Genomic DNA, 19294 nt, shown 5'->3' on the forward strand with positions numbered 1-19294 from the left:
ACATAAAAAAGGCATGTAAGTATCCACATACTTAAATCATAATTTATAAATAATGACGGAAATTATGGGATGTAATACTTTAGAAAGACTTTTATTCAGGCAATTCACACAATAAATGGATTTACTTTGTCACAAGCAACATTTTTAAAAAAATTAAAGAACTTGAATAAGTTATTTGCATGACTTTTTTAACTCAAAATGAGGATCTTTACTGTAAATTATTTAGGGCTTTTTCTTATTATTATCCAGCTGATTTGTATATCCCCAATACCAGGGCAGAGAAAGTATCATTCCTGTTACATATCTGGGAAAAATGGCAATTTGTAGAGGAGATGGCTGACTTCCGATGACCCAGCTGTGAAGTGAGCAAGCCAACATTAGAATCTATACTTTCAGAATCTATTTTCATGTATGTTAACTTATAGTGTTTACCTTCATAGTGTACTGCATCTGCATTTCATACCAGGCATCCTTTACATGAAACTGATATATAAACTTTGTATAAAAATCATACCTGCCTCAGGAGATGCTCTGCAGTTTTCTTAATGAGTTTTCACACTCAGTTCCTTATAATAGCAATAAGAATTTTCTGTGTAGCCAGAGGACACTTTTTTAATACAGTTTTAACATATAGGCCTAATCTAACACTGATTATTAGGAATTTTGAATTAGTAACTTAGTGTTTTGTAAATAAGAAAAAAGTACTTCTGTATTTCCTGAAGAAATACTTCAGGATATTCATTTTCCCCATTAGTTTTCACTAAAACACTGATACTCTGTGCTATATTTAGATTCACAAAAATCAGTCACCGTTTGAATTTCATATACTGGTAAGTTTTTATTATCTACCATGTAGGGTTTTCTTAATTGCTGACTTTTAGGAGGAAACAAAGAGAATGAACAAAATAATAAATGAGAAAATTTAAGTGGTTAAGAAATCCTAGGACATTTTGGTACTTTCCATCTCTTCTTGGCAAGGGGAAAAGAGCAGGATACTTAGTTTATGAGGGGATTGTCAGGAAATATACAAAATGAAATTTATTCCAACCATTTTTAAGTATGCAATTCAGTGGTATTAAATACATTTATAATGTTGTGTTACTGTTGGGGCCCAGCTCCTGTGAACAGGGTTGAGGAGAGGGATCTGAAAGAACCATCGGAAACAAGCAAATAACAGACATAAAATCGAGTTTAAGAGAAGCGGGACTCGGGATGCAAGGTCTCGCAGTCCAGCGCAAGGGTCCTGAATGCCCTGAGCACCTCATCTTCATTGGGACAGCCTGCCCCCTAGGTTAGTTATGAGACAGTGGTATATTCTTTTATTTCTAAGTATTCAGCATTACTCTGCCACACATTCATGCCAAGGTTCTGCTTTACCAGGCTATTCTGTTCTCTTTTCTAATCTAGTTTGTGTCCCAGACATAGTTTCCCTAACACATGAAAGAACATCCTGATCTGTACATGGACCAGTCTTCCTACCCATGCTGACCAGTCTTTTAGCCACAACCAGTCTTCCAATCATGACCCTGATATTTCCCTTGTCTCAGCACTTCAGGGGTCTCCAGCATACTACCATCCATTTCCATAACTTTTCATCTTGGAAAACTAAAACATACCATTGAACGATAATTCCCACTTGTCCCTTCCTCCAGCCCCTGGCAACCACTCTGCACTTTCTATGATTTTCACTGCTCCAGCTATCTCATGTAAGTGGAATCAAACAGTATATGTCTTTTTTATTATTGACTCATTTCACTTAGCATAACACCTACAAGGTTCATCCATGTTGTACCAGATTGCAGAATTTCCTTAAAGCTGAATAAATACTCCATTGTCTGTATATGCCTTATTTGATTTACCTATTCTTTTGGGTTGCTTCCTTTGGGCTATTATGAGAGTAGTGTTGCTGTATGAACATGGGATTCTAAGTATCTCGTTTAGACACTGCTTTCAGTTCTTTTGGATATATACCCAGAAATGGAATTATGGAACCATGTCAATTATTTGTAATGTTTTTGGAGCTGATATACTATTTTTCATTGGGGTTGCATCTTTATTTTCCTACCAACAAAGGCTCCAGTTTCTCTATATTCTCATCTATAGTTAGTAAATAACTTTTATAGTAGCCATCCTAATAGATGTGTGCTGGTATCTCGCGATGGGTTTTTGTTTTGTTTTGTTTTGTTTTGTGTAGAATTGGGGTATAGGCAGGAGGTGCAAGGTGGTGAGAGGATTCACCAGAGACAGAGTAGAAAACCGGCAGATGCACTGAAATATACTGCTGAGGAGCAGCTAGCGAGACAGGAGAGGTTGGCTGCGACATATGTGGGTCAGCTGGGGATGGAACTTAAGTAATGGTAGCACTGAGACTTAACCTCTCTGTGCCACCAGGGACGTCTCTCTTAATATGGTTTTGATTTGTATGTCCCTAATTTTCCATGTATGTTGTCCATTTTTGTATTTTGGGGGACAATGTCTATTCAAGTCCTTGGCCTAATTTTTTTCAAGTTGGTTTCTTTACTGTTGAGTGTGGGAGTTCTTTGTATAACCTAGTTGGTAGCCTCTTACCAGGTCTATATTTTGCATATATTTTCTCTCATTCTGTTGTTTCTTTTTCACTCTGTTAATTGTGTCCTTTGAAGCAAGTGAGTTTTGAACTTTGATGTCGTCCAATTTACCTATTTTTTTTCTTTTGTTACCTATGCTTTTGGTGTCCTATCCAAGAAGTCATTGCAAAATCTGTTATCTTTAAGCTTTTGTACATAGTGTTAGGTCAGGGTCTAACTACATTCCTTTGTACACACAGTGTAACTTTCTCTTATCCAAAAATAGAATGTTTCTATTTGATGTAAGTTGGTAGGTTATTTTTGAGTCTGGGAACAATCAAATTTTTTCTGTATCAGTCGATACTAATAATGTTCCTATAGAAATGTACTATGTTTGGATAGTAGGGGGACCCTATATCTGTTTTTCATTGAAAATACTTCCCCCCCCCCCCACTGATGAGATTGCCAAGCTTGTCAAAAACATTTATATGATCATATATATTAGTGTTTATGTTTGTGCTCTGTTCTGTTCCATTGGTCTGTATGTCTGTCACTATGCTAGGTGAACAGTGTTCTGAAATCAAATTTATGTCACCTCTAATTTTGTTTTCTTTTTCAATATTATTTCGGCTTTTGAGAGTACATGGATTTTAGAAAAAATGATTGGTATTTTGATGGAGCTTATGTTAAATCTGTAGATAGACTTGAGTAGTTTTGACATTTTACTGATTTTCTGCAGTCCATGAACATGGGATGTCTCATTTATTTATGTCTTCTTTAATTTCTTTCATGAACATTTTGTAGTTTTCATTGTACTATTTTCATTTTAGCTTATTATTTTATTCACTTTGATGCTACTGTAAGTTAAATTGGTTTTTTATATCCTTTTTAAGATATTCATTGTTAGTGTATAAAAATACAACTAATTTTTGTGTGTTGGTTTAGTGTGTTGCAACTTACCCGAAATGTTCAATTTTTTGAGTAGTGTTTTAGCTTCTAGCAGAGCTAAACATTGGAAACTACCTTTAAGTTTTTTATTATGAAAGGTTGGTATTCACCTCTGCTCCTTCACCTGCATCTTTATTGCCCTATTATGCCCATTTTTTGGTCATTTGGATCCTTATTTCTACCAAAACCCTCTTCAGTGAAGAGGATTGCTAATGCAATAAGGGTACAGTAGAGTTTATTTAGAAATGTAGGTACCAGTGGTGTTACTATTATTTCACCCATTAATTTTATGATAACTTAAGCTTTTTTGTAAAAATGTCAAAATATGAACAGTGAAAAGTTAGCCCTATTCCCCTACACACACACAAATAGGTAACCACTTTTATTATCTTTAGACATAAGGTTAATTTCTTTATCCCTCAAATGATTATTTTCTGTTGTTTCATAACTAGTTTTAAGAATCAGTAAGCATTTATTGTGGAGAGTTCTTGTCTTACTCATCTTTGCGTTCCTGTAAGTAACTTAAATGGCACATGGCTAAAAAGGAGAGTCAGCAAATGGTATCTGAATGAATCACATATTTTTTAGCTGAATCAATGGGACACTTTCTTGAACTTCAGTTTTTTAAATCCTTAACATATGCAAACATCAAAATTTTGTATACTTAAAATCCTGAAATAATTTATTACCCATTTACTTTAAAATTTCTATTTTTAGATAATGCAATAAAAGTTGGGAGAGGAAAAATAAATCATCATTCTATAGGAATGGCATTGTGGTTTTTATTCATTCCTAGTTTTAAAAGAAATACATGTGGCTTATTGTACTGTTACGATTAATGAACGTAATGATTTATGTCGACTTATTTTCGCTATTTCATTATTTTAACTTTATTATTCCTGTTTTTTATCTTATGTTGTACATGCTTATCCTTTTAGAATTTTTGTACCTGCCCATTTAAAGTGGCAGATTCTATTTTTAGATTCTTAATTTAACAAGGATAATATAGTTGACCCTACTTCAAATGAAGCAGATTACTATTCATGTCTTTTGTGCTTCTGGGTCTTCAGAAAACTACTTTATGATGCAGAAGCAACAAGAAGATAAATAATACACTCTTTAATAAGAACAATATGTCATAAATCAGATTACAGAACAAATACCCTACACAGAAGATAATTCTTTTAAGTTGTTTACTCCCCTGATTATGCTCTAATAGCCATCATACTCCCAGGAGAGTTTGTTTGTACATGCTGAAAAACTGTTAAGGAGAGGATCATAGCAGTTCCTGGTATTTATTGGTGAAAATCTATGTGTTTTGTGAACACATATGTTTGAGCTAAAGAGAAAAGTTAGCCTCCGGTACATTTTATGTTGATCTATGCCACTTCCCCAATCAAAATAACTTGTGGATATTTATTTATGATCCTAACATTCTATTGTTAATTTAACAGAAACAACTGATGGATTTTTAAAGGTATTAAATGCATGAACACTGTTTTTAAAAAAATTTGTATGCTATTTAAAAACATTTTGGTTGAGGCTAGCAGATTTGCTGCAAGAAGGACTTATAAAAAAACATAGTCCCAGTGTGTTCTACATAGTTTCATATAAAACTAGATCCAGTGACTATGTGATAACATCAAAGAAATGCCTGAAGGGTACTTGGTTTTTTTTAAGGTGGAGAATCCACTTGGACAAACCAGTATAAGAGGCTATTTGAAAGACATCAAACATGGACTTGTCGAGACTTTGCAGGTTTTGAAGTGTATATAGGAATCAGAATTGACTCATTACTTTTAAGACTTCATGTCCATTAAAACAAACAAAAAACCAGAAATGTTATAAGTGGTAATACTTGAGATATATAATTTTTATTTAGATATGCATGAGAGTCTAACTATAGGAACTTCCATGAAACTGAATACCCTGCTGTATGTGTATCTATAGTTTGTCTTATTTTAATTTGACCAAGAACATAATAAAGTGATAGCAGAAAAATGCTATATACAAAACAGTATGTATACTGACACAAGAATATAACAAACTGATGTATCTCTCTTGAAATTAGAAACTAATACACAAAGTTTCTCAACTTGTATCAAAAATAGAAGTGTACAAACCAGACCGTTTTTGTTGAAACATTCTCAAGGCTTTGGTGACTTGAGTTTTATATCTTCATTTTATGTTACTTATATGCTTTTATGATTGTTCATTCTGTGTCAATGTTCCTCTTGTGACAAATGGCTACTGGCATTAGGGTTAAACACATTGTTATGATAATATACAGTCTTTATCTTTGGATTCAGAATTAACAAATTTTAATGGAATTTAATAAAAATTTCAAACTTTTTTTAAATATGAAAAATTTCCTAAAGTACTCATTTGGACATAATTTTTTAAACTTTGTTATTAAATCTCTTTTTAGTATTTAAAAGCACAGATAATAAAAATGGAATGTAGAATATTTCTTTTTAGAATGCCTTAATTTTACTAAGTGCGTTTTGCCTGTGACGGCTTTCACTGTTTAACATCTCATCTAATAATGTGTTCTATATCTTGTATAGACAATTTCATAATAAAACTGATTTGGGGGTACAGAAACTTAGAAATGGCAAAGTATGGAGACTCTAACACTGAATACATTTTTTTTATTCATTCTGTTCTTCTGTTTTGTTTATCCAGACATTTAACCAAAAATTCCCCCAAAATATGACATTCCTATTAAAGTACACAAATTAACAGTGAAAGGAATTGCATATAATTTTGTTTTATGACATTTGTGTCCTCATTTTTAAGAATATGAGTAGTAACTCATATCTGTTCTTTTACTATTTGCATCAACATCCAATAAATTCAATAAAATCCATAAAAATTATTAACCCATTTTGAGATAGTTAAATCTTAAGAGCAAACTAAACACTTTAAATTTAGCTGCATGTCATAAAAACAGTAGTTTTCACTTATGGAATTGAAATTATTTGGGGATTATGGAAATGCTAGTAGTATTTTTGGTAAAAGTTAAATTATTTAAGTTATATATATAAAGGCACTATTTATCAAGAAAGGTGCTGCCAGGCTTTTAATTTATAATTTGAAATCAGGAGTAAGTTGTTTTAAGGGGCAGTGTATATGGTTGATTGTTTGATTATTACTAGTACAGAACTAATATAAGGAGCATTACATGTCTTTGTGTTACTTCTGCATTCTCAACTTTTTGTATGTTATAGCTACACCAATGAGCCTTTGTTTCATTTTCTCCAAAATTATGTGTGAGTGGAGGGTTAATTGCACTATAGTGTCTTTTGAGTGCTTTTTCTTCAGTAGGTGTCTCAGGTTGCCACTGTTACAATCTCAAATACTTTCTTGAACAGACTACCTGTTCATACAGGAGCTGCATTGTTGTATAGCCTCATTCCTTCCGATGGGTGTGGAGAAGGATTAAAGTACACTTTATAGGGGTTCTAATTGTAGATGCCTAATTGACTTGATGAATAGCAAATGCTAAAATTTAAACACACACACATACACATAAACCTGTTTCAGGGCTGATCTGCGTGACAGAACAAAGGCCTCACAGGTGTTGAATACTTACAAGATAAAAGAATAGCCTTTCCATATTTCCTAAGTATTTTCTTTTGAAGTCTATATGGATTTTCTATCTCATTGTTTCTTTTCTTAAAATGTTCATGGCAAGAGTCTGTTTCATCTTTGGTTGCACTTTAAAAGGAAGACCTCAATTTTATATGTCTGCAAAAATTAAAAACAAAAAAAAATCTGTCAACAAGTTAAATTTTCACATACTTCAGAAAGGGAAGAAGAGAGAAATAAAAACTGCTGACTCAAGTCTTCGACCTAATAGGGGTCATAAGTTCTTTACTTGCTTATTTTAAAATGTTTTGATACTTTAAGTTCCCTAGATATCTCGTGAGTTTGTAACTACTACCCAAAAAAGGTAAACTTCTTTGACTAGGGTCGAAAATAGCTGGAAAGATTTTTTTTTTAATCAAGAGATTGTACCAGTTTTAATTTTTAACATTTAAAGTTTACCTCTTTTTAGATTTTACTTTTTTCAACTCTTGTAAGGCAAATATCTTTTCATAAATTCTTTCAATTTTTTCTTTCAAGCTAACTGTAGATCCACTTGTACTTGTAGAGAAGTGATACGTGGAGATGGTATTCTCTTTATCCAATTTCCCCAGTTGTAGCATCTTGTACAACAAGTACAGTATTACAACCAAGAATTTGGCATCCAGTTTATTTACCAATGTCATCCATATTCCACCGGTGTTAGATGCATTCACATGTGTGTAATATACACTCATGTGCATGTTCGTATTTAGGTCTGTGCAATTTATATAATTCATTTCACTGCCACCAAGGATCCTTCATGCCACCCTTTTAAGTTCTCAGTTACCCACCTCCTGCCCCAACTCCTCCAATTTCTGGCCACCCATAATCTGTTCTTCATCTCTATAATTTTGTCATTTCAAGAGTGTTATGTAAGTGGAGTCATATATGATATAGCCTTTGAGATTGACTTATTTTAACTCAGCGTAATTCTCTTGAGGTCCATCCAAGTTGTTGCTTGTACGAAGTTAATTATTTTTTATTGCTGAGTAGTGCTTATGATGCAAGGATGCATGCACCATGCTTTTGGGTTTTTTGCTTTTTAATAGTTTGCTAGTTGAAGGACATCGGGTTGTTTCTATATTATGAATGAAGTTGCTGTGAACATTTGATTACAAGTTTATTCTTAACACTTTTGCTTTACATTTTACATTATATTCATTCAAAGTATAGGGTATAGTAATGATAGTAAAATATATCAAGGATGTGAAATTTGTGGTATAAGGCAAGGTATAATATAAAAAAATACTCTTAAGGCCTTTATTTTTCTCATAATTTCAAGATTTGGCATTAAATCATTATATGGAAAACTTTTCTAAAAATGTATAATTAGATAAACTAGAAAAGATAAATTCTAAATCTTTGGGTTTTTTTTTTTTCCAGAAATCAGTCAACGAATACCCATTTATTGGGGACTAAATCTGCCACAAATAAAGAAATTCTTGAATAGTTCTGGGCATTATTTTAAAAGAATGAACTATCCACAATTGGAAACATTGTACAGTACTAAAAGGATTGATTTCAAACAAAAAATTTAAACAGAAATCCCCTTTTCCACCATTATGATCATATTGTCCAAAATAGAATAAAGGACATAGAAAACAAAGCAGTTTGTTGTTGCTAAATAGACTTAGTATTTTAACTAAAGATTTTAGTAGCTGTACATTATTCCTTCAGTTGGTTATCATGTTTTAAACATGTGCCTTTTTTAAGCATTTTATACTGCTATAAATCGTTTACTACTTTTTGACATATTTTTCTGCAGTTTGGATTATATTCTTAGGTTAGAGTCCAGAAAGTGAGATATGATTGAGAAAGTCCTATTATATATTGCTAAATTGCTTTCTAAAAGAATTTTTAAAAGCTTATATCATCTCCAGCAAACTAGGGGAATATAGTTTTTATAACACTTTTATTAACATTGTTTCTTCCTTTTTGTAAGTTGTTTTTGCTTGGATTTATATTTTGTTGTCAGTGATAGATTTATTTTTGTGTTTGTTTAATGGCTGTTTTTCTCCTTTTGTTAGTTACTGTTTCTGAAAATCAGAAATGTCAGTCTGTTTTGTCCATCTCCTTCCTTGAAGTTTCTGTGCCCACAAACCTGTTTTCTTCACGTTAACTACCTGAGTCTCATAAGTAGGTGTTGTTTCTTATGCTATGTATCAGACTCAATTAAAATTACAGTTACAATCTAACAGATAGCTAGACATTAAAAAACACTACAGTACCCTTTGTAAAGTACTTTTTTGTAAGTAATTTTGCTTCTAGTCCAGGACTTCCTGCCACGATCTGTTCAAATCCTAAAAGACTTGAGCCTACATAAGTACTATTGCTATTAGCAAATACATAGGCTGTGTCAGAACATAGACCTTCATTTATAGTGTACCTCTAATTACATGCTTGCCCCTGCTATTAGAAAGGAAGTAACTCACTTTAGGGGAAGAAAATTTTATTCTACTTGGCTGTCATATAAAAGACTAAAAGCAATAATATTAGATAGATTTTTGTGACCTTAGGGTACAAATAAGTGAAATGCACACTCCTCACACTAACAGGACCCAACGCATTCAGAGGTCAAACTCGTGACTTAATACTGTAATATTAGACTCCTAAAGAAGCTAACTTAGGTCGACTGCTTTAGAAATGGTAAAATCTGTAAATAAAATATTGATTCTTTTTTGTGTTTTTCAGGTTTACAAGTAAAAGTTACCAAACTGAAAAAAGAGCGAATTTTGTAAGTATATAACATTGATGTCTTATTTACAAGGTAAATTGATACTGAGTTCCTATTTGACCTCAGTGTGTTATTTATAAGGAAATTAACTTTCCTTTGTGTGGTTTTGGATAGTTGACAGTGAGTTCTTCAAAATTTAAAGTAAAAGGAATGATTTAATAATAGCCTTAACAAATATTTAATATATATTTTTATTCTAGTGTATCTATATGAATTACAAGTATGTTTTAATACTATGTTTCATTGTAGTAATTAAAGTGATCTAATAGGTCAGTGACATTCTTTTCTCAGTACAATTAACATTTGGAATCTGAGACACTACAAGATATGGAGAAAAATAATTCTGAGATTTCTAAACTTAAAAGAAGAAAATTATGTGGCTATTCTGAGATCCCTTTTGATTAATTGAAATTATCAGAAATTCTCTTGATTTGACTATTAAGCACAACTCAGAACTGATTTTTTTTAAATAAGGAGCAAATTTTACTTAATGATTATCCAGAACTTCCACATTCAAAATCTGAAGCATATGGCATAGTAGAATGATATTATTCATAAGAAAAAATTACTGTGACAAATAATATATTTGCTTGACAGTATAGACCAGTACCAGCAGACCACTGTTATTTCATATTCCTAAAATGACCAAGTCTGTAACCAAAATCTAGAGTTCTCAATCACCCATGAGACTTATAAATAGATACTTCATCTGAACTAGAAAATGTAGAATTTTTCTTCCTATCTAGAAAGTCATGCTCGAAGGTGACTTAGATTTAGACATATAAAATTATTAAAAAATTTAAACTTTCATAACTTTTCTTAGTAACACTTAAATTTAATCTTTGTACCATTGAAAGTAAATTTGTTTCTACTTTGAAGATACTCATGGAATAATCCATTTCTCTGTTTCATTAGTAGAAAGAACTATGTTTAGTTTCCACAATTGAGAGATACATTTTTACTTACAGAAGAAATCAATTAGGCCTTTTTTTGGGTAGTATTGGAATTTTTTTTTTTTAAATTGTGGAGAAAAAATATAAACAACCAGAAGTAACTTTTTTTTTTAGTCACTTCTTTCATATAGACGTATTCTTTCATATAGAAAACCCTTAGTAGGGAGATGCTAAGCCCGGTTTTCAGTGACTCAAAATCATCAGAGATTCAGGTTATTCCTTTTTTTCTGTTGTGCCGTCTTTAGTGCTCTGATTTTCCCTAAGTGTCTTGACTCACTGCAAAATGGCAGGATGACCGTCATTCTGGTTACGGATACATCTTGTGTCCCTGTTTACAAATTATAAAACTTTACCAGAAACAGCCCCCAGTAGATTTTCTGTAATTCATTGTGTGCTCATACCTATGTAATACTAGCAAAACGAATTCAATTAACACAATTGACTTAGACTAATGAAGATTCTGATGTTATGTGTATTCTAAGATTGAAGAACTATATTGTTGAATGAGATCTAGGTTTCTGTCAATCTGGATAAAGAAGTTAGAATTTTATTTAAAAAGGAGAGGGCTAGGGCCCTCCCTGGTGGCGCAGCGGGTTAAAGCACTGCACTGAGAAGCTAAAGCCATTTCCACATGAGTTCCATTCCCGCCTGCCCCAGAGGAGACCACATGGCGTGGCAGACCTCTCCTGACCCGCCCGCTGCTCCCCTCAGCTGTGTACTTCGTCGATCTGCCTGCTCTGTTCCCCACTCTGTCTCTGGTGAAGTCTCTCACTGCCCCTGAGTCTATGGCCTGTACCCCAGTTCTGTATGTATAAATAAATAAATCTTTAAAAAAAAGGAGAGGGCTAGAATGAACCCCATGCTGTTCTGTAGTAGTTGGGGTTATATGAACCCATGCTTTTTATAGGTACAGATTGTGTTCATGTGTTTGTAGACCCTATGTACCTCCTAGGGTTGTGGTCCATTAAGAGAGCCTAAATGCTCTCCCAATAATGGGACTCCCAATAATAATGAGCATGCCTGAAGCCCAGATTTTTATTTTAGAGACTATTTTCCAGTAAAAGTAATCATGGTTCTTTGGAGAACTGGCTAATTCCAAGATTTGGGAGCATATAAAGTACAAGATGAGGTGAAACAACTTCTAGTACCAGAAAGTAAGAAAGAAAATGCTCAAAGCAGTGGGAGTGTGTCAGGAATACAACAGAAAACTACCTGAAAAACTTGTCTAGTTGCAAAATCTAGGACAACCTGAACAATGAAATTTATAATAGTGAATTACTTTACCCGTAGAATAAAGGAAGAGATTTTCCTTAGTAAAATTCCAATTATTAAATTTTAGTTAATTACTAAAAATGTTAGAATTGGAAAATCTCCATTTGGCAGACATCACAGCATTAATTGTTAAAGGCAAGAATCACCAGTAGAATTAAAATCACCAGTAGATGAAAAACAATAATTACAAATTTCTGAAATTACTGTCAGAGTTCCCTAGTACTTATTAATTATAAAAGGAAAAGTTTTCAGTGTTACAGTGGAGAAATCAGGCAGACTTTATCACAGTCAAATGATCAACAATAACAATAATAGGCATCAGACATGGCAACCTCATGTACCTCTCAGTAAGCCTCACGAGGAAAACACGAAAATACTTCTGCCATATTCTTACCCTTAGTCCATAGCCAGAGTTTAATCATGTTAGAACATCAAACAAATTCAAAATGAGGAGTAGTTAAATCAAGTAACTGGTTAGTTTTCAAAGGTGTCAAGGCTATCAAAGGTGGAGAGACTATCCCACATTGGAGGAAATAGCTGCTCGCCTCAGCAGTGTATTTCAGTTCAGTAGATCTGCCTATTTTGCTCTCCACTATCTCTGGTAAATCCTCTTACCCCCCACCCCCATCTCTGGCCTGTACCCCAGTTCTTGTATGCATTAAAAAAGGAGGGCTTACTATCTGTCTTATTACAGTTACATTTCATACACAAGATTACCCAGTTTTATATGCCAGTTATATTTAAAATGTTCATTTACTCCAGAAAAACAAAGGGATACCCACTAGGAAAATGATAGAATCTAGTAAAGAGCTGCCTACAAGTTAAGTATATTGATCTTGCCTTATATAGGTGAAGTTGGTAAACTGGGATAGTAATAACTAACTTCCTTGGAGGAGGTCCCAGAAGAGCATCTTATAATACATTCCTTGCTTACTGTTTTTCAAAATTGCATGTTTTTTTGAAACTCATCAGTTTGCTTTCTTAAGGAAATTGTTCATTTATTCCTGTATTTTAATCACTGAGTTAACATATTAAGTATTTGAAGCTACTTTTTTTAACTTCAATTTAGACTACTAGTCTGTTTAGTTTTAAAGCAAATGCTGCTATATTCCAAATCATTCTAAATACAGCAGTAATAGGATGTATGAATATGGAAAATTCAAATACTATATCACTATTATAGAGCTCATTTTTCACTTTTGTTCACAATTTGAGAAAATGTTATGTGCTACGAACTTTTTATTCCTCAAGTATGTGTGTATGTAATTCTTAAATACATGAATTTGAAATGTAATCTTTGCTTTGTATTGTTTTTATATAAATTTAATATTAAATGTTAATTTAATATTTTTTTTAAAGATTTATTTATTTGTACATACAGAACTGGGGTACAGGCCAGAGACTCAGGGGCAGTGAGAGACTTCACCAGAGACAGAGTGGGGAGCAGAACAGGCAGATCGACGAAGTACACTGCTGAGGGGAGCAGCGGGCGGATCAGGAGAGGTCTGCCACGCCATGTGGTCTCCTCTGGGGCAGGCGGGAATGGAACTCATGTGGAAATGGCTTTAGCTTCTCAGTGCAGTGCTTTAACCCGCTGTGCCACCAGGGAGGGCCATATTAAATGTTAATTTAAATAGATATTGGCATCTAAAATCGAAACTCAGAAAACTTTAAATGTACCCCCCAAATTTGTGTTATTTATTATGCTTATATTTGTTGAATAGTCCCAAATAGGGTTAGTAAAACCTGTTGCTTTTCCGAATTAAACAAATTTACCAGAAATACTAGAAAATCTTTAAATGAGAAACAGCTATTACTATTATTTTTAAAATTTCAGGTTTTCTGTATATACCACCATAACTATAGATATATTGATTTTTCACTTAACATCAACTATTCAACTGATACTTAACAAGTCCCTTGTATTTGCATATTATTTGACATTTGACTTAGTTGTTTTAGTCATCTATTTTGCTTCCATCTTAATCATTTGACATCCACTTATTGTAGCAGACTGGTTTGTCACTCTTGATTGGATAGACCTTTGAAGATTCTGGAGGAAGACACTTTAACCATAATATTATCCTATATTTTTTACTTCAAGACTATGCAGAAAATCCCAATTAAATTTCTGGTACATTTTAGAATTAGAATGCATGGATGTTATATGATATAATTTAAAAATAGATAATTATGGCAAAATATGGCACAATCTTGGAAGTAATCAGGTAATGTGCTAAAAGAAATTTTTAGGTACCTTTATTTTTTTCATGCCAAAATCATAATTCCTTTATTTTTGGAATAGAAATGATACAAAGATATGTTATTTGCATTGATAAATATAGACAAAACATCAGAAGCCAGTAAGTAAACAATCTTATAGCAATCTTAGCAAAATTCAGTCTTTAGTGGCAACAGAATCCACTCCTTCTGGATTTCAGTATTGCTAAATGAATTGCCTGGTGCTTAGGATAATATTTCTGTAGTGCATAAAAATATTTCAGAGTGCTAGTTTTATTTGAACAAAATATTAAACCTTACCTTTTAAGTTGTTTATTTTGTATATTTTGTATTCATGCTACATAGTAAGATAAGACCATGCTTTGAAGTTCTTAAAATAGAATTATCTTATTAGTATTTGTACTTCACTCCAAAAACACTTATTTCTTGGTTTTTAGAGATGCACAAAGACTAGAAGAATTCTTCACCAAAAATCAGCAACTGAGAGAACAACAGAAAGTTCTTCATGAAACCATTAAGGTTTTAGAAGATCGGTGAGTTGGGCTTTTGGGTCTTCTCAAATAAGAGGTGATTTTCCCATTTTAGAGAGGACATGGGTAATATATCCTATATATATGCAAACTTAAGTTGAATACTCTTCTACAACTACCATCTCAGTGGATTCACTTTTACTGGACTACAGACGGCCTGTTGTAGAGTAAGGTGTCACAGATGTGGATTTGAATTTTAACTTTCACCTTGTGTTCTTAATTCAGATATAGCAATAAAGCTTTGAATCATTATTGTATTTTAGGTGCTGCTGTAGGGGCTAAAGATAATACTATCCCTATCTAGTATGTGATGGAGCTGATACTTAATTTTCAAAGGCTGAGAATAAGCCACTCAAATAAGATGTTTTCAGATTATAAGTACTATGAGATTATAAGTATTATAAGAAAATAAAATGGAGTGATATAATTGAGTGGCCACAGGCATTAGCGAATGAAGGGGTATTAATGGATGTTGGCCTTTCTGGGGAGATGCCATCTTACTTGGGCCAACATGACAAAAGAGAACAGACAAATGCAAAAGCCTGAGGTGAAAATAAGTTTTCAAATATTTTAGGATTAGAAATTTCTCCATGGTTCTCTGTAATGAGAAGGAAGACAAATGGGAAGTAAGTGGAAATGTAGGGACTGTTGTTGTGTCAGTCCAACCTAACTACATCCTCTTAGAGTGATGTTCTCAGCTAAGAATGCCTGTTGGCACTCACCTGGGCCTACAATACTTGTGACTGGACACCACCACTACCCCAGTCCTTAAGTGAGTTATTCTTCTGGCCCTTCTGAGAAGAAATGTCAGTGGTCCACTCTTTCCATTAACTCTTTTCTTATTGCTAACCTCTTCAATTAATATACTTCATTGTTGGCCCTCCCTGGTGGCGCAGCGGGTTAAAGCACAGCACTGAGAATCTAAAGCCGCTTCCGCATGAGTTCGATTCCCGCCTGCCCCGGAGGTGACCACATGGTGGGCAGACCTCTCCTGACCCACCCGCTGCTCCCCTCAGCAGTGTACTTCGTCGATCTGCCTGTTCTGTTCCCCATTCTGTCTCTGGTGAGGCCTCTCACCGCCCCTGAGCCTCTGGCCTGTACCCCAGTTCTGTATGCACAAATAAATAAATAAAATCTTTAAAAAATATATATATACTTCATTGTTAAAATTATCTTTTTTATTTGCATTTTCTTAAAATTGAATTTTTCTCTATAATCTCTAGTGTCTGATTTCACGGAGAGGCCAAACTTCTTTGCTTGTTCTCATTCTGAATGTTCTCTTGCTTTTTGTTCTGTTCACCTTTTCATTCTTAAGTAGGCAGGCTTATAATTTATTACATAGTGTCAACTTGATGGTAGAGAGTTGGGGAGGAACAAAGAGTGTAGCTCATTTCTTCATATACATACTTTTTCCTCTCTTTCATATATAAGTCTGTTATTTCTTTATGGGCATATTCTAAAAGTTATCCTCACTTAATTAAATCAAGAATAACAATATTATAGCTAACAGTATATTTTCTATAAAGGAACTGAAACCTATTGAGGGTTCACTTTGTACCCACGATCAAGCACTTTTATTTTCCAGTTAACCTACATGGTTGATGGTAAACCCATTTTACATCTGAAAAAACTGAGCTGGCAAGTTAATAAACCTTCCCAAGGTCAAATATAATGGATAACTATATTAAATTTTAATTAGTTTTTGCTGTTTCCTGATATGTTTCCTGTATGTCGTCTCAATTTTGTAAATGTAGGTAAATGAATTACACCTTCATTGATCATTTCAAAGTATTGTGCTTGACTTAAAGTTACAAAAATAGATACTCTGGGATATTGTCTTCCACACTGTCTGCTATCTAGCTTGTTTTCTGCAAGATTTTTTCTTTAAACTTGCCACTAACTAAATACTGCCTTATCAGGGCCTCCCTGGTGGTTTAGGAATTAAGTCTCTGCTATCATTTGTAAGGCCTGGAGTTGAATCCCCAGGGAGCTAACCCACCGATGGCACAAGCCTCTTCTGTTTTACCCACTGCTCCCCTCAACAGTGTATTTCAGTAAATCTGCCTGTTCTACTCCCCACTCTGTTTTTGGTGAATCCTCTCACTCCCACATCTCTGGTCTACACCCCAGTTCTTCTACACAAAAAATAAACTAAAATTTAAATATTACCTTTTAAAATCTTCATAGGCAGAGCTTGTTAAATTCTACCCTGTGTAAAATTTTGTTTTATCCCATGTAAGAATGATTCTAGAGCAAGCATTAAAAATGAATAAAAATTAATGTTTTGTTGAGACCCTTTAAAATCAACATGGAAAATAATAAGCCAAATTGAATTTTGTTAAAATTCTTCAAAAGTCATTGTGAAACTTGCTACTTTTTGTAAGATGAATTAATTCTTCTTAATGATTGTGAAAATTTTGTGGGATGTTTACATGAAAATTAATTACCTAGATAATTAGATAATAACAAGTTTTAATTTTTTGTGGCCTGTTTATATTTTACTGTTACTATTGTTACATTTTTTAAAAAAAGGATTTCCTTATTTATGCATACAAGAACTAGGGTTGTAGGTCAGAGGTGCGGGGGTGAGAGGATTCCCCAGAGACAGAGTGGGGAACAGAACAGGCATATCCACTGAAATAGGCTGATGATGGAAACAGTGGGTCAGACAGGAAAAGGTTTGCCGTGCCATGTGGGTCATCCCCTAGCAGGGGATCAAGCTTGTGCTGCAGTAGCTGTGGATAGACAGCTTCATAGTACTGTGTTTTCACCCTTGAGCCATCAGAGAGGGCCCCCTATCATTACATTTATAGACTTTCCTCAAGAAACCAGTATATTTCACTAAATATAAGAAATAGTCTCTGTGCTAAAGAAGTACCTTGAATGCATTTTAAAAAAAAAAAAAAAATTTAACAAAGCCCTTCATATTTGCCTAATAGATCTTAATATTTTTAAAAGCATTTTTGGCAGTCATATTAAGATCATATTTCAGCTGTTATTAAAAAAAAGAACTTTAAAAGGTACTCAAAATCAGAGGATTAATAGTTCTGCAACTATTTTTCAAGTAATGGGCCAAATATCCTCTCTTGCCTTGCTAACCCCTCATACTCATAAATTTGAATTCAACATATTCCTCCAGAAACCTCCTCTCTTCCTAGACTAGTTGACATTCTGTTGGGTGCTTTTATGTCCTGTATTTCTACTGTCAGGATGACTCATGTGTGGTTAAAATTATATTCTTATTGTCTGTCTTTCTCTGGTAGACTCTGAACTCCTTGAATAAAAAGAAGTGACATTATCTTGGCCACTTTTGTATTTAAACTGTGTTTTGTTTTGTTTTGTTTTTTAAGATTATTTATACATACAGAGATGGGGTACAAGCCAGAGGTGCAGGGGCAGTGAAGGATTCACCAGAGTGGTAGCAGAACAGGCAAACTGAATGTGTACACTGCTGAGGGGAGCAATGGGCAGGTCAGGAGATGTCTGCTGCACTATGTGGATCACCTCTGGCGCTGGTGGGGATCAAACTCATGCTGAAGTGGTGTTAGCTTCTTAGTGCTGTGCTTTAACCTGCTGCACCACCAGGGAGAGCCAGCACTGTGTGTTTTATAGGTGCTCAGTGAAACTCTTTTGAGTGAGAATGAATAAATTTAAGAGAATTTTGAGGAGTATAGCAAACAATTTGAGCATACTTGCTAATCTGGTAAATTTAATTGAAATTTATCTGGTTGAGAGCTTTTAAGATTTATTTTTGCTTACAAGAGCTAGGATAGGCCAAAGGTTTGTTGGGTGGGGGGAGGTAGTGAGAGGATTCACCAGAGTCAGAGAAGGGAGCAGAACAGATGGATTGACTGATACAGACTGCTGAGGGGAGCAGTGGATGAGACAGAAGAGGTCTGCTGCACCATGGGGGTCAGCTCCCTGACTGGAGATTGAACTCATGCTGGAGTGGCTGTCGAAAGCTTCACAGTGCTGAGACTTAAGCCCTTTCACCACTGGGGAGGTCTCTACTTTATTATCTCTGTGTACAAACTAGATTAAAATGCAGAATGCATGTTCTCCACTGCTCTTTTAAGTGGATTTACTCTACTTTTGCTTTCATCTGTTTATAACTTCTGAAATTGTATTCTCCTGTGAATTTGCAGTTGCTCCTTCTGTCTCTGGTAGCAGCAGTGAAAGAGGCAAAAGTGAAGCAATGGACTGTCAGTAAATGAAACTGGAGTTAGCATATTTTCTCACATCCATTGGAATTTAAACGAGGGTCAGCAAGCAATCAAGAGCTAACTGGACAGGTGACTGGAAAAAGCTGGGAATAGGAAGCTAGAAAATAATGTATCACTTTGTAACTCCCCTCATTAGTGTCATTTTTAAAACTTAACAACTGTGTGTTCCAGTGGATTATTGTCTGTGCCCTAATGACTTTTTAATAGATCAAGTTTG

General features: G+C 34.0%; 1 protein-coding gene across 1 annotated transcript in view; it reads left to right on the top strand.

Moving 5' to 3' along the window:
• The first annotated feature begins 1212 nt into the window (after window positions 1-1212).
• RBBP8 (retinoblastoma binding protein 8) overlaps window positions 1213-19294 on the top strand; it is a 50214-nt gene continuing 32132 nt past the window's right edge. The window contains exons 1-3 of the mRNA XM_004683986.2: window positions 1213-1291; window positions 9816-9858; window positions 14762-14857. Coding sequence (XP_004684043.1) covers window positions 1213-1291; window positions 9816-9858; window positions 14762-14857 — 218 coding nt within the window. The remainder of the gene's footprint in view (window positions 1292-9815; window positions 9859-14761; window positions 14858-19294) is intronic.

Source organism: Condylura cristata, unplaced genomic scaffold (assembly GCF_000260355.1).
Source record: "Condylura cristata isolate star-nosed mole 26May11 unplaced genomic scaffold, ConCri1.0 scaffold00016, whole genome shotgun sequence".
NCBI lineage: Eukaryota > Metazoa > Chordata > Mammalia > Eulipotyphla > Talpidae > Condylura > Condylura cristata.